The sequence below is a fragment of the Balaenoptera ricei genome, chromosome 1 (genome assembly GCF_028023285.1).
Source record: "Balaenoptera ricei isolate mBalRic1 chromosome 1, mBalRic1.hap2, whole genome shotgun sequence".
NCBI classification, from domain to species: Eukaryota; Metazoa; Chordata; class Mammalia; order Artiodactyla; family Balaenopteridae; genus Balaenoptera; species Balaenoptera ricei.
The window spans coordinates 53,609,975-53,626,649 of record NC_082639.1 but is presented as its reverse complement, the minus strand read 5'-3'; the positions used below and the strand labels follow the sequence as shown (position 1 = coordinate 53,626,649).

At 35.8% G+C, this 16,675-nt stretch overlaps 1 protein-coding gene across 4 annotated transcripts in view; it reads left to right on the top strand.

Annotated features, from left to right (window-relative positions):
• DOCK7 (dedicator of cytokinesis 7) overlaps nucleotides 1–16,675 on the top strand; it is a 191,607-nt gene that overhangs the window by 125,025 nt on the left and 49,907 nt on the right. For all 4 annotated transcript variants that reach the window (XM_059923863.1, XM_059923850.1, XM_059923848.1 and 1 more), the window contains 4 exons: nucleotides 6,711–6,881; nucleotides 8,830–8,969; nucleotides 14,792–14,961; nucleotides 15,974–16,128. In XM_059923863.1, coding sequence (XP_059779846.1) covers nucleotides 6,711–6,881; nucleotides 8,830–8,969; nucleotides 14,792–14,961; nucleotides 15,974–16,128 — 636 coding nt within the window. The remainder of the gene's footprint in view (nucleotides 1–6,710; nucleotides 6,882–8,829; nucleotides 8,970–14,791; nucleotides 14,962–15,973; nucleotides 16,129–16,675) is intronic.

Sequence of the window (16,675 nt, the reverse complement as noted above, 5' to 3'; positions counted from 1 at the left end):
AGCATTTTTACTGAATGAACAGCTAACCCAACTTTTTCTGTCTTAAGTGATTTTTAAAGCAGTTGCATTTTGCTGTGTATTCCTCATGATGAAGCCCTAGACATTGTAGAGTTTAGAAGCATGAGTAGATGTTTACCCAAGTCACAGATATCATTATCTAGCTTTTTCTAAACTAAAAGTATCCTAGAAGTTTTCTACAAACAGCTGGTTTTGTTTTAAATTTTTTATCAAATGATTAATGAAACCTGGCTTTTAGAAAACATTAGTTATTCGTCCTGATAGACCATTTGGGTAGTGAGCTGTATAATCATCCTAGAATTACATTTTAAGGGAGCTTTAAAAATGTACAGATCTCTGTGTCCCATCCCAGCATTTCTGAGGAGTTTGAACCCTGGTGGCGGGGGTGGGAGTGTGGGAAACAGTGCTTATAAAGTACTCCCTGCTGGTCCACAGATTAGTTTTGGGGAACTACTGGTTAAGAATGCTATTTGGCAGTCTAATACTTAGATTTTTGAAGCTCTGTTCTATTGGATGCCATTATTGTATGTTTCTTTTAATAGAGAAGTTAAAACTATGCGTGGGCACTGATCTCTTTGCAAGTATTTGCAACACTATGTATTATTTTTACTTTTTCCCTGAAATTTCATGTAGTATTGTTCCCAAAACCTGTCCTGTCTTTATTCTTCAAGCATTGGCCTCCTACATTTGCGAAACATTAAACTAGACTCTAGGGATGCTAAAACTATTCAAATAAGTCAGTCTATATATGTCTCCTCAAGTAGCTAATGGGTGTAGTTGGGAAAATAGATAATTATAAATATAGGTTAACACAAGGTGCTGTAAAAAGAATGGATAATTTCTTTTAGGAAGTTATTTTGGTGGTATACTTTTTCTTCATAAAGTATATCTTTGAGAAGTGGAAATATTAATGCTATATTGGAAATATAAGAATGTGGCTTTAAGAATGCACCTGATCAACAGTCAAGTGGATTAAGGCTTTACTGAGCTCTGACCACCACAGCAACAGTCAGCTCTACCCACCACCAGAGCCTCCCATCAAGCCTCTTAGATAGCCTCAACCACCAGAGGGCAGACAACAGAAGCAAGAAAAACTATAATCCTGCAGCCTGTGGACCAAAAACCACAGTTACAGAAAGATAGAGAAGATGAAAAGGCAGAGGGCTATGTACCAGATGAAGGAACAAGAAAAAACCCCAGAAAAACAACTAAATGAAGTGGAGATAGGCAACCTTCCAGAAAAAGAATTCAGAATAATGATAGTGAAGATGATCCAGGACCTTGGAATAAGAATGGAGGCAAAGATTGAGAAGATGCAAGAAATGATTAACAAAGACCTAGAAGAATTAAAGAACAAACAAACACAGATGACCAATACAATAACTGAAATGAAAACTACACTAGAAGGAATCAATAGCAGAATAACTGAGGCAGAAGAACGGATAAGTGACCTGGAAGACAGAATGATGGAATTCACTGCTGCGGAACAGACTAAAGAAAAAAGAATGAAAAGAAATGAAGACAGCCTAAGAGACCTCTGGGACAACATTAAACGCAACAACATTCGCATTATAGGGGTCCCAGAAGGAGAAGAGAGAGAGAAAGGACCAGAGAAAATATTTGAAGAGATTATAGTCGAAAACTTCCCTAACATGGGAAAGGAAATAGCCACCCAAGTCCAGGAAGCGCAGAGAGTCCCATACAGGATAAACCCAAGGAGAAACACGCCGAGACACATAGTAATCAAAGTGGCAAAAATTAAAGACAAAGAAAAATTATTGAAAGCAGCAAGGGAAAAACGACAAATAACATACAAGGGAACTCCCATAAGGTTAACAGCTGATTTCTCAGCAGAAACTCTGCAAGCCAGAAGGGAGTGGCATGATATACTTAAAGTGATGAAAGGGAAGAACCTACAACCAAGATTACTCTACCCGGCAAGGATCTCATTTAGATTTGATGGAGAAATCAAAAGCTTTACAGACAAGCAAAAGCTAAGAGAATTCAGCACCACCAAACCAGCTCTACAACAAATGCTAAAGGAACTTCTCTAAGTGGGAAACACAAGAGAAGAAAAGGACCTACAAAAACAAACCCAAAACAATTAAGAAAATGGTCATAGGAACATACATATCGATAATTACCTTAAACGTGAATGGATTAAATGCCCCAACCAAAAGACATAGACTGGCTGAATGGATACAAAAACAAGACCCATATATATGCTGTCTACAAGAGACCCACTTTAGACCTAGGGACACATACAGACTGAAAGTGATGGGATGGAAAAAGATATTCCATGCAAATGGAAATCAAAAGAAAGCTGGAGTAGCTATACTCATATCAGATAAAATAGACTTTAAATTAAAGAATGTTACAAGAGACAAGGAAGGACACTACATAATGATCCAGGGATCAATCCAAGAAGAAGATATAACAATTATAAATATATATGCACCCAACATAGGAGCACCTCAATACATAAGGCAACTGCTAACAGCTATAAAAGAGGAAATCGACAGTAACACAATAATAGTGGGGGACTTTAACACCTCACTTACACCAATGGACAGATCATCCAAAATGAAAATAAATAAGGAAACAGAAGCTTTAAATGACACAATAGACCAGATAGATTTAATTGATATATATCGGACATTCCATCCAAAAACAGCAGATTACACGTTCTTCTCAAGTGCGCACGGAACATTCTCCAGGATAGATCACATCTTGGGTCACAAATCAAGCCTCAGTAAATTTAAGAAAATTGAAATCATATCAAGCATCTTTTCTGACCACAACGCTATGAGATTAGAAATGAATTACAGGGAAAAAAACGTAAAAAGGACAAACACATGGAGGCTAAACAATACGTTACTAAATAACCAAGAGATCACTGAAGAAATCAAAGAGGAAATCAAAAAATACCTAGAGACAAATGACAATGAAAACACGACGACCCAAAACCTATGGGATGCAGCAAAAGCAGTTCTAAGAGGGAAGTTTATAGCTATACAAGCCTACCTAAAGAAACAAGAAAAAGCTCAAGTAAACAATCTAACCTTACACTTAAAGAAACTAGAGAAAGAAGAACAAACAAAACCCAAAGTTAGCAGAAGGAAAGAAATCATAAAGATCAGAGCAGAAATAAATGAAATAGAAACAAAGAAAACAATAGCAAAGATCAATAAAACTAAAAGTTGGTTCTTTGAGAAGATAAACAAAATTGATAAGCCATTAGCCAGACTCATCAAGAAAAAGAGGGAGAGGACTCAAATCAATAAAATCAGAAATGAAAAAGGAGAAGTTACAACAGACACTGCAGAAATACAAAGCATCCTAAGAGACTACTACAAGCAACTTTATGCCAATAAAATGGACAACCTGGAAGAAATGGACAAATTCTTAGAAAGGTATAACCTTCCAAGACTGAACCAGGAAGAAATAGAAAATATGAACAGACCAATCACAAGTAATGAAATTGAAACTGTGATTAAAAATCTTCCAACAAACAAAAGTCCAGGACCAGATGGCTTCACAGGTGAATTCTATCAAACATTTAGAGAAGAGCTAACACCCATCCTTCTCAAACTCTTCCAAAAAATTGCAGAGGAAGGAACACTCCCAAACTCATTCTATGAGGCCACCATCACCCTGATACCAAAACCAGACAAAGACACTACAAAAAAAGAAAATTACAGACCAATATCACTGATGAATATAGATGCAAAAATCCTCAACAAAATACTAGCAAACAGAATCCAACAACACATTAAAAGGATCATACACCACGATCAAGTGGGATTTATCCCAGGGATGCAAGGATTCTTCAATATACGCAAATCAATCAATGTGATACACCATATTAACAAATTGAGGAATAAAAACCATATGATCATCTCAATAGATGCAGAAAAAGCTTTTGACAAAATTCAACACCCATTTCTGATAAAAACTCTCCAGAAAGTGGGCATAGAGGGAACCTACCTCAACATAATAAAGGCCATATATGACAAACCCACAGCAAACATCATTCTCAATGGTGAAAAACTGAAAGCATTTCCTCTAAGATCAGGAACGAGACAAGGATGTCCACTCTCACCACTATTATTCAACATAGTTTTGGAAGTCCTAGCCACGGCAATCAGAGAAGAAAAAGAAATAAAAGGAATACACATTGGAAAAGAAGAAGTAAAACTGTCACTGTTTGCGGATGACATGATACTATACATAGAGAATCCTAAAACTGCCACCAGAAAACTGCTAGAGCTAATTAATGAATATGGTAAAGTTGCAGGATACAAAATTAATGCACAGAAATCTCTTGCATTCCTATACACTAATGATGAAAAATCTGAAAGAGAAATTATGGAAACACTCCCATTTACCATTGCAACAAAAAGAATAAAATACCTAGGAATAAACCTACCTAGGGAGACAAAAGACCTGTATGCAGAAAACTATAAGACACTGATGAAAGAAATTAAAGATGATACCAACAGATGGAGAGATATACCATGTTCTTGGATTGGAAGAATCAACATTGTGAAAATGAGTATACTACCCAAAGCAATCTACAGATTCAATGCAATCCCTATCAAATTACCAATGGCATTTTTTACGGAGCTAGAACAAATCATCTTAAAATTTGTATGGAGACACAAAAGACCCCGAATAGCCAAAGCAGTCTTGAGGCAAAAAAATGGAGCTGGAGGAATCAGACTCCCTGACTTCAGACTATACTACAAAGCTACAGTAATCAAGACAATATGGTACTGGCACAAAAACAGAAACATAGATCAATGGAACAAGATAGAAAGCCCAGAGATTAACCCACGCACCTATGGTCAACTAATCTATGACAAAGGAGGCAAAGATATACAATGGAGAAAAGACAGTCTCTTCAATAAGTGGTGCTGGGAAAACTGGACAGCTACGTGTAAAAGAATGAAATTAGAATACTCCCTAACACCATACACAAAAATAAACTCAAAATGGATTAGAGACCTAAATATAAGACTGGACACTATAAAACTCTTAGAGGAAAACATAGGAAGAACACTCTTTGACATAAATCACAGCAAGATCTTTTTTGATCCACCTCCTAGAGTAATGGAAATAAAAACAAAAATAAACAAATGGGACCTAATGAAACTTCAAAGCTTTTGCACAGCAAAGGAAACCATAAACAAGACGAAAAGACAACCCTCAGAATGGGAGAAAATATTTGCAAATGAATCAACGGACAAAGGATTAATCTCCAAAATATATAAACAGCTCATTCAGCTCAATATCAAAGAAACAAACACCCCAATCCAAAAATGGGCAGAAGACCTAAATAGACATTTCTCCAAAGAAGACATACAGATGGCCACGAAGCACATGAAAAGATGCTCAACATCACTAATTATTAGAGAAATGCAAATCAAAACTACAATGAGGTATCACCTCACTCCTGTTAGAATGGGCATCATCAGAAAATCTACAAACAACAAATGCTGGAGAGGGTGTGGTGAAAAGGGAACCCTCTTGCACTGTTGGTGGGAATGTAAATTGATACAGCCACTATGGAGAACAATATGGAGGTTCCTTAAAAAACTAAAAATAGAATTACCATATGACCCAGCAATCCCACTACTGGGCATATACCCAGAGAAAACCGTAATTCAAAAAGACACATGCACCCGAATGTTCATTGCAGCACTATTTACAATAGCCAGGTCATGGAAGCAACCTAAATGCCCATCAACAGACGAATGGATAAAGAAGATGTGGTACATATATACAATGGAATATTACTCAGCCATAAAAAGGAACGAAATTGAGTCATTTGTTGAGACGTGGATGGATCTAGAGACTGTCATACAGAGTGAAGTAAGTCAGAAAGAGAAAAACAAATATCGTCTATTAATGCATGTATGCGGAACCTAGAAAAATGGTACAGATGAGCCAGTTTGCAGGGCAGAAGTTGAGACACAGATGTAGAGAATGGACATATGGACACCAAGGGGGGAAAACTGCGGTGAGGTGGGGATGGTGGTGTGCTGAATTGGGCGATTGGGATTGACATGTATACACTGATGTGTATAAAACTGATGCCTAATAAGAACCTGCAGTATAAAAAAACAAACAACTAATACTAAACTTTCATTGGGTTATTTGTATGGAAACATGTTAATATAAATGTTTCAGACATTACATGAAATTTCTAAAAATCTTATATTTGTATTTGTATGGAAATATGTATGGAAATATGTTAATATAAATGTTTCAGACATTACATGAAATTTCTAAAAATCATATTTGTATTTGTATGGAAATATGTATGGAAATATGTTAATATAAATGTTTCAGACATTACATGAAATTTCTAAAAATCTTATATTTGTACTTGTATGGAAATATGTATGGAAATATGTTAATATAAATGTTTCAGACATTACATGAAATTTCTAAAAAAAAAAAAAAAAAAGAATGCACCTAGTCAGTGGATTTATACAGTAAATCTTGTAGTTCCAAATTTTTTATTTTAAGAGTAACTTTGGAAAAAGCCGATAGTGTTATTTAAACCACAGAATTCAAAACTGCTCACTGAGTACTGTTCTTTAATTCTTTAATCCATCATTCTGGTATTGGTAGTAGAGAAATGATATGTTCAATTGGTGTTTTCTTATTTATGCAATGCTTACAAGGTATCTTCAAAGCTTTATTCATTACCAACTCCAAGTGTCTTGGTGTCCCTGAGGCTGGATTTTCTGCGCATCATCTGCAGCCATGAGCACTACGTTACCTTAAACTTACCCTGCAGCCTGCTAACTCCACCTGCGTCACCATCACCTTCTGTTTCTTCTGCAACATCTCAGGTATGCAAAGTGTATGAAAACAAATTTTTTTAAGTCCACACTTGCGGAAAAAGCATTCTAAACACTGGAAAACATGAAGAGTAACACTGTTGAATAATAGCTGTGTGATAGGCTCCATACTAAGTGCTTTATAAGTATTAATCATTTACTCCTCACAGGAACTCTAGGAGGTAAGTTCTGTTATTATCCCCATTTTACAGGGGAAAAAAACTGAAACACAGAAACGTCAGTAACTTGCCCAGGGTCACATAGTAAAAACTGGCAGAGCTAGGCTTTGAACCATGGCACGTGTTGGCTTATTCTAGGGCCCAAGTTCTAACCACTTTGTTGTACCCCTCTTACCGATTCATGCACAAGGGAGTGAATTCAGCTACATAAACTCACTCGATGTTTTCACAAGTTGTGTTTGTTTGAGGCAGACACAGACTGAGTTTGGGGGACAAGGTATTTATTAGATGTCAATACCTGTGAAAGGAAGGGGAATGAAGCATAATTTAGCAGAGAAAGAAGTCAAACTGCAGTGCAGCCCTGGCAAAGCCCTACCTGCCTCTCTTGTATCCAGAGAACCCAAAGGAAACTAGATGGGTGTTTATGGGTTTTCACAGGGTGCCTAGTAGTTGCTCTAAAGATGAAAAAGGGTTATCGTAGCAGTTATTATGTGTCCTGTCATACAGATTGAAATGAAGCGATTCTGTGGTTTTCGTATCAGAGAAGCCTGGATGTTCCCTCCTAGTGAAACATCTTCTTGCTATATAATTCCTAAGGCAAACAAGCTACTTCCTTAAGCTCTTAATGTCTAAAGTCAAAGTGGATATGGACTCTTTATAAGTTTATTTTTGAGATATTTAATTCCTGAAAGTAATTCCCTACACTAGATCAATCTCAGATGTTTAAGAAAATTTTAAACTTTACTTAGAAAGATTAGAAAACATCAGAGAACACCCCCAACTTTTCGTTTTACCTTTGCAAAAATTCTTAAGGATCAGCCTATTTCCACATACTTTTACCTGGCTAGGACACACTTCTTCCAATAACAAATGAGGCTAGTCTTTTGCTCCCTTCCCCCATCCTCTGTCAAAGATGTGGCTACACAGTCAAGTACAAATTAATCAAAGGTACAGTTCCTAAAACCTTTAATGAAATACATTTGTTTACACCTGACTCCCTGCTGAACATCTCATTCAGCCAAGAAATTAACAGAATTTCTTCCATTATCTCGTTCCCTACTTTCTCATCTAACTGCAGAATTTTCAGATTCTAATAGATGACAGAGACATCACTCTTTGGGAGGTGGGGGCAAGGATAGTTTTATATGCTTATTAGGAAGATGATTTCTCCATAGAGAAATCTGAAGTCTGTTCTTCTAAGAAACCTCGCATGGGCGGTCTTGAATATGGATTAAGGGTGATGAGATTGAGGACATTCTTGCCTTAAGCTATATCTTGGGGGGGATGCTATTTTACAGTATTAAAAAAGTTTTAAAAACTCAGTGAGTGGACAAAAAAAATAGTAATTTTCTAGAGATAGTGTTTTCCCTGAAAAACAACTTCATTAGTATTTGAAATTTCTCTGGAAACCGATAGCCTTGACTATAAATATTTCTCTTGTACTCAGCAGTGAGTACATGATGTATCATATGGATTTAGTTCCTTTTTTCCCTTCAGAGTATGATATTGAAACATTAAGTGGCTAAAAGTATAAAGGAAAAAGCAGATGAAAAAATTTTAATATGAGAAAAAGGAAATTGAAAATAATTTAAAATGTTATTTCATCATAGTTTCCTATACCAAAAGTAAGAGCAGTTACTTTCTCCAATGTTAATAATAGTAATGTAAAAATAAACTCTCACTTTCAGATAATGCTCACATCTCATTTGTTGTAGTGCTCTGTCTATAGAATGTTTTGTTGCATAGCTGTTATAGTTTTGTTCTACCTCACTCCCAAACAGAGTTCTGGATTTTCCACCACTGTGCAAGACCAGAAGATTGCAAATATGTTTGAGTTGTCTGTGCCTTTTCGCCAGCAACATTATTTGGCAGGACTTGTGTTAACAGAGCTGGCTGTCATTTTAGACCCTGATGCTGAAGGGTGAGTAGACCAGTTTTTGCCATGTAGAGTATCAATTTGATTTTGGAAAATGGGACAGAAGTATCCACTTAACTTCCTAGGAATCAAAAGAATACTGTTTACCACTCTTCTTCTACTTCTGTGTTCACTAAGTTCCATACTCATGTTATTTCTATATTTCATCAGTTTTAAGAAAGACATTTTTTGTCATCTCTGAATTTGATGTTTGTCTTGAAATCAACATTGTATCATGGTTTAGTTGGTGGCCTTTTTTTCCTTCTTAGTAGTACATAAAATATTTGTGCATATTAGTAGATGGACTTATAGATTTGCTGATATACAGCAGGCACATTTTAGTTAAGTAGACTGATCTGTTTGATTCCTTGTGAAGAAAATTTTTGATTTGTCATCATACTCTGTAGCATGTACTTCAAAATTTGCTCTATAAACCAATGTACTTAGGTTTTAGAAACTTCTAAAATTGTGTATACTTTTAAAGAATTACTGGAAATTGATATAGTAAGAAGAGTATATTGTCTGATGATTTGAATTTATAGAAATAGCTTTTCTATAAATGTGTTGTGATCTAAGATCCCTTTAGGATTTCTATCTTAACAGCTATTTTCAAAAATCTGAATGACTGTAACTCATTTGGGTAATAATTGCTTTTTTTTTTCCATAATAGTATCATTAGGAGTTTGTAATGCAGTTTAACCTGAAGTAAGAGCTCCAGAGAACAAAAGGAGATACTTTTGAGCAGGTTTTTTAAGAATTCTATGATGTATTTGTTGAACGAATGAAAAAGGATGCTTTTAAAGTTCTTAGCGATAGGGACATAGTGAATGCTTAGTAAACTGTCAAAGGCTAAAGCTTCTGCAAATGAAAGGCATGAGTTTTTTTCATAACAGCAACTTCTCGCGTTAGGAATATAGTTTTAAGAAGCAGTTTTTCACACTGTGCTCTGCAAAGCTGTAAGGTTCTGAAAAGGTCCTTAATGTGCTTCCATGTAGTATGGGGTTGGGGTGTAGACATTGGAGTATGGAGAGGACAGACTAAGTGGGTGAAACCCTGGGTCTCCCACCCCTGCTTGCCACCACTCTTATATTTTGCCATTGATAAATGAATATAATGTCATTGCGGGGGGGGGGGGGTAAGGATCCATTGTTTGAAAAAAATCACTCTGAAAACCACTTCTAAACATACTACCTTTCTTTAATAACTGTTATATCTCAATCATTTGACTCTATATTTCCAGTATTTTTACTTGCTACATCAGGATAAGTTTGGTTACCAGAAACAGAAAACCTTTCTTCATACTGGCTGGCTTTATTAAAGGAAGGATATTTATTTTTTCATAACTGGAAGAAAGATAAGGTTTTTAGCACACTATAATCAGCAGCTCAATGATGTTATCAGGGTTCTGTTTCTTTATATCTCTTACTTCTAGTAGAAACCCCTCAGCTTTATCCTGAGGCTAGTGTGCCTCTCATGACTGTAAGATAATTGCTCTGGCAATTGAGCTTAGATTATTACTTGTTCATGTCCAGCAGAGGACAGGGGGAAAAAACCCTCTTTCAAGCATGCAATGCACATCTTTTCTTTGGGCTGATTTGGCTCACTTGCCTATCCGGTACTGTTACAGTCACCAGAGCAATGCCAGGTTCCTGGATGGATTAGATCACTTCTACTCAGATGTGGTGCTTAGACTGGTTTTGGTTCATGGGTGGTTTGTTACAAAGCAGAAGGTAAGGACCTCGTGCCTAAATGTAAATCAGCTGTCACGAAAAAGTGTTTAGTTCATACGATATTTTTTTTTGTAGACCTTCTCAGTTAAGGAAGCAATTAGTTAATTAACATTTATCTCTTCTCACACTGGTAATGAAACAGCTTTACTGACTGTCTGCTTTAAGTAGCAGGGCTAGTCTGATTGGATCTATCTACTTCAGAAACTGGGGGAATGGAGTCAGCTTCCCCTGAGTCACAGGGGCAGGAACATAAACCTGAAAATTTTTACATTCTGTTAGGAAGGAAGACAGGGGAAGGAGATGTTGTGTAGGTGTTCAGCAGTGTCTGATAAAAAATAGAGAATTCTAACAGTCAACTATTTTTGTGATGAGGTTTCTTTCTCACATGAAGGATCAGTTCTATTAAAATAGATACATTTCTGTGGAACGGTATAGGACCTGTGAAAGACTTCTTCTTTTTTATCTCTTCCAGCTGGTCTTCAGAGTTGGTCCTTTGACACTTGGAAAGATTTTCTATCAAGTCTGAAAGCCGTGATAACTGTGTTCACTGCTACTTTGTCTATTGAGTTAAAAAAGATAACTGGAAGAGCTTTAAATAGTAATATACAGGACTATAAGCTTTTACTGTTGCTTGTTTCCTCCTTTTCTCACTCTTTCCTGCACGCAGTCCATTAGCAGATGCCTTAATACTATCTCCAAAATATATCCCAAGTTGAGCTACTTCTCTCCGTCTTTACTGCTGCTCCCCTAATCATGCTTCCATTCTTCCCTCCCTAAAATCCCTTTTCTACCCAGCAGCCTACATGGTGTTTTAGAAATGAAAATTAAATTACGTCACATCCTGGCTTAAAACTCTTTAATGTGTTTAAAAGCACACTTAACTTTTAAAATAGTAAAAGTGTGTGCTTTTAAAATAGCATTTAAAATAAAATTCAGACTTAATAATGGACCTCAAAGCCCTATATATCTAGCTCTTGTCTACACTGCCACTCTCTTCCCTCCTCACATACTAAAATCTAGCCATCCTGGCCTTCTTTTTGTTTCTCTAATGGGCCCAACCCAGTCCCACCTTAGGGCTTTTGGACTAGGACTTTTCTCTGCCTGAAGCAAGGCTGAAATTGCCCTAAGATCTCCACATAGGAATTTCCTCCTTGTGACTCTTCAGGTCTCCACTCAAAGAGTATCTTCTCAATGAGACTGTCATTGGCCACCCAATCTGAATTACAGCTGTGTTGCTGTTGCCACAATTATTCTTAACCAGATAAGCCTGTTTTATTTTCTACAAGGCACTTACCTGAAATTTGCTTGTTTGTTCATTATCTGTCCCCTTCCCTTAGAATGTGAGCTCATGAGAGCAGGCACTTTCTTTCTTATTCACTGCTGTATTCCCACTGCATTAGAATTGTGTCTGGTACAGAGTGGACACTTGATAAGTATATGTTAATTCAGTGAATGAATGATTGACTATGAGAGACTCACATCTCTAAGTTTTACATTCTTTTTATATTTACATAGATAAAATACAACATACATAGGTTAGATAGACCCTTAAGAGGATTGTTTTTCTTTTTATTCCTTCTGCTTGCTAAGTAATCAAAAATAATTCCTTGAGTAGCAATAATATGTTCTAATATTGTTTTAAAAATTTATTTATTTTATTTAATTTTGGCTGTGTTAGGTCTTTGTTGCTGCGTGCAGGCTCTCTCTAGTTGTGGTGAGCGGGGGCTACTCTTCATTGTGGTGCATGGACTTCTCATTGCGGTGGTTTCTCTTGTTGCAGAGCACGGGCTCTAGGCGCACAGGCTTCAGTAGTTGTGGCACGCAGGCTCAGTAGTTGTGGCACACGGGCTTAGTTGCTCCGCGGCATGTGGGATCTTCCTGGACCAGGGCTCAAACCCGTGTCCCCTGCATTGGCAGGCGGATTCTTAACCACTGCGCCACCAGGGAAGCCCCATATGTTCTAATATTGACCAAAGATTTGCTCTCTAGAAATTTTCATTGCAGTTAGAAAGTTACAACGTTGAAACAGGATACTATGGTTAAATGCAAATTTTGTAGTACAGACCTAGTTTTGAAGAAGATTAGCACCTTTATTATAGCATTTGTAAAATTGAATTATTATTTTTGTGTCTGTGTTTCTCTCTTGCTAAAGCAAGCTCTTTAAGAACAGGGACAATGTCTTATCTCCAACATCTAGCATAGGATATGACAGGTCCTGCGTGCGTGCGTGTGTGTGTGTGTGTGTGTGTGTGTGTATGTGTATAATGGCTGAATGTGATTGAGTAATGTAGACACATGAAAAAGGCTTCATGAAGACCAGTGGGTAGAGTTTAGATAGGTTGAAGTCTGGCGCTGGTAGCTGCTGAGAGATGTTAAATATATACCCAGGTTTGGGAATCATCACTGGTGATACAAGTTGAAAGGGAGAACATAAAAGGCAAATGATCAGAATCTGAGACTTGGGAAGAATGATGGAGAATATGAAGAATAATGGGAACTCTTTGGAGAAAATACTGAGAAGAAAACATAAAAGATGACAAAGTGTCAAGTAGTGAGCTAGAAAATGAAATCTTAGATATGTCCATTAGATGGAGTTCTTGACAGTATTTAAAAATATACTTTCTGAATAAAAACTGAAAGGAAGAAGAATCTCCAGCTAGATTTCATATACAGCTACGTAATATGGTAGATAAGCTCAAGAGCCCCGGAGGAAGAATACCTGGTTTCAAGTCCTAGCTTTTAAATCTGTTGTGTGATCTTAAAAGGGAAAAGCTAATATTTACCGAAAAAAGCAGTGTGCAAGGCACTGTGCTAATAAGCATGTTACATAAATTATGTAAATTAATTTTCACAGCCACCTTATGAGGTAGGTTATTACCTTCATACATAGATAGGGAAACAGAGGTTAAGTATCTTTGAAAAATCATTTAGCTATTAAATGATGAAAGGGGTACAGTACCATGTGGTAAGCATTCAAAAACTTTTAGTTTCAGAGAAAGAAAGTAGATATTAGGAAGTAAATGAAAAAAAACGCTTGATATATACTGCACATTCAGGAAGTTTATTACTAGAGAAATCATATAATAATTTATTACTAAGAGAAATACTATAAATAAGCCAGAGCAAACTAGTTTCAAGTGAACATGTATTTTCAAGATAGGAAAGAAGGGAAGAACTTAGTGAGGAGGGACATTGAAGCTATTGAAGAAAGAATTTTTTCTGAGATGAAAGGAAAGATGATTTGGTAGCTATAAAGATGGAGATGTGTTAAAAGACCTGGCCAGAGCAAATTCAGAACGGCTTTTCTTTCCTAAAAGAAAGTTGGAGGTAAGGTCTTCTATTGAGATTGATGGTGAGAGGCTTAAGGAGAGAGAATAAGATCTGAAACAGCTGCCAGGTACAGCATTAAGGGCAGTTGAAGTTGGATGAATTTTTCTTTAGAATGGTTTTCATAGTCAAAGCAGCTTCAGTCTAAGAAGAGAAGCCAGAAAAGTGTGAAGATGAGAGTGATCCTTGATAGTGTATTAGCCAGTTGAAACTCGGGATTGGGAGTCTAGAAAGTTGTAAGGGCCCAAATGAGCAAGGAAGTTCAGTTTAAACAGAAATGTCAAAGGCAACCCTAGCCATGGACTACATAACCCATTAGGTAGAGGATTTTTCTCTTAGATAAAGGAAATAAAAGTTTATTTTGGTTAAATGTGAAAAGATTTTATTTGATGAAATAAAATTTACAACTACTTAAAATTTACTTTTTTTGCTTTAAAGTATAACCGTAACTGGTTTTAAGTTATTTAATATTAAAATGCCCTAAGGAGTTAATGAAAAAATATTCAGATTTACTCTTAAGTGAATTTGTATAGTATTTCCTTTTCCCTCAGTTCTTATTTTGTACAGCGAGATATTCATTAATTTTATTTATTTTTTGGACATTGATTAATTTTAAAATGAGAAGTGTTTTATAGGAATACATGCAAATATGTGGCAAAGTTAAGAAGCTGAATAAAGTGGTTCAGTACCATGACTTACTGTTTGCTCTAAAGATATTAACTAATCTCTGTGACCTTACTGCAGCTGCTTCTTCATCTTCTTTTTAAATAGACTGTTTGGATTGCATAAGAAAGTCATCAATATGGTACACAATTTACTATCCAGTCACGACTCAGACCCACGGTACTCTGACCCCCAGATAAAGGCTCGGGTGGCTATGTTGTATCTACCTCTGATTGGCATTATCATGGAAACTGTTCCTCAGCTGTACGATTTTACAGGTACTTAGTATATTTAAGACAAACTAAAGGCAAATCTCAGTGTTTAAAAGTATTAGAAAATATCTCAAAGGTGATCTTATTTTAGGAAAAGAAATATAAGGAAACTTACACTGACATAGGTACACTGTAAATACTTAACATATTTCTGAAAACCTTTTGACTATGTGAGAAAATTCGCTGCAAGGTTTCTGTAAGCATTTCTTATGACAGATTTTTAAATAATGATTTTATAGGATTTCTATACCTACGTATTAGGAAATAGGGGTTTTTTTTTGTGAGTGTATACTTATAGTTCATCTGAAAAAAACAATATGAGAAAACTTGCCAGATGTCCACCACCCTCAGTCTCAATGTTATTCATATACATAAAATTGAAATTAATATTCACCTGAATGACAACAATGATGTTTATTGCTAATACTGGGTTAATAAGTTGAAGTTTTGTTAGTTTTTAAAAACTGGAACCCACAAAGTTTTATTCCTCTTGCTTTCCATTTTTAGAATTTACTTAAATTCCTTCATTTGCCTTAGAGAAAACACTGTAGGTTGCATTTGAACTAGCAATTAACCTGTTAAAGTACTTCCAGTTCAATTAAAAAAATTTTACTGGTATCTAATATGTATTATCAGTAGGTGCTGGTGATACGAATATAGCAACTCCTTCCCTTTGAGAGACTAATAGTAGAGTAGTTTTCCCAGTATTTTGATCACGAAAGCGGGTTTCCTTATCTGAAGGCAGAAATTTATATTATTATTACTATATATTATATCTTCTTTTACTAGCAAGTTAAAGTTCTCTACAAAACTATAAATATTACTATAGGAATGAGTTAATGTTTAAAATATTTAAATTATTTTTTTAAAAGAAGTCAATATAATGATAAGCAGTATATGTTAATAGGTTTTTCTTTAAAGAATAAAGGAGAATAAGAAAGGGGATTCCTTGCTCAATAGCTGTTAATTAAGCTAAACAGAAGTTTTCTTTATTTATTTTTGGGTGATTTTTTTCCAGAAACTCACAATCAACGAGGAAGACCAATGTGTATAGCCACCGATGATTATGAGAGTGAGAGCGGAAGCATGATAAGCCAGACAGTTGCCATGGCAATTGCCGGAACATCAGTTCCTCAACTAACAAGGCCCGGCAGTTTCCTCCTTACATCAACGGTAAAAACAGCCCTCCTACAGAAGTTTTATCTGGAAAGACAGATATTTCCAAGGATATACCCTTTAATAACTGAGATTATTGTACTAGCTGATACAGAAGTACTCTGAGTTTTATTTATTTTGTGGAAACATTAAGGTTTTGAGAATATTGCCTATCTTGTACTAAGTTGTTTTTAAAATTATTAATTACCTCAAGCTTTATGGTATAAAGGTCTATATTCTGTCATTTAGAATTTTGAAAGTTGCCTTACTTATAGCCTATTTTCTTCATTTTTAAAATCCATTTTGTTCTTTGTCAGCCCTAAGAAATAGTCTCATTTATTTAGCAGTTGAGAATATTTATTTTTAATCTGTGAAGATTTATAATTTTTCATATTTAAATAAATTGATATTCATTCAACCCTGTAATTTTCCCCTCTTAAAGAGGGAAGAACAGGGAGGCAGAGAGTAAACAAACTGTTAATAGAACAAGATCAACTTCTAAAAGTTTTAGATGACTTCTTTCAGAAAACTGCAATTGTATTTATGGAAGCTAGCTTACTAGACA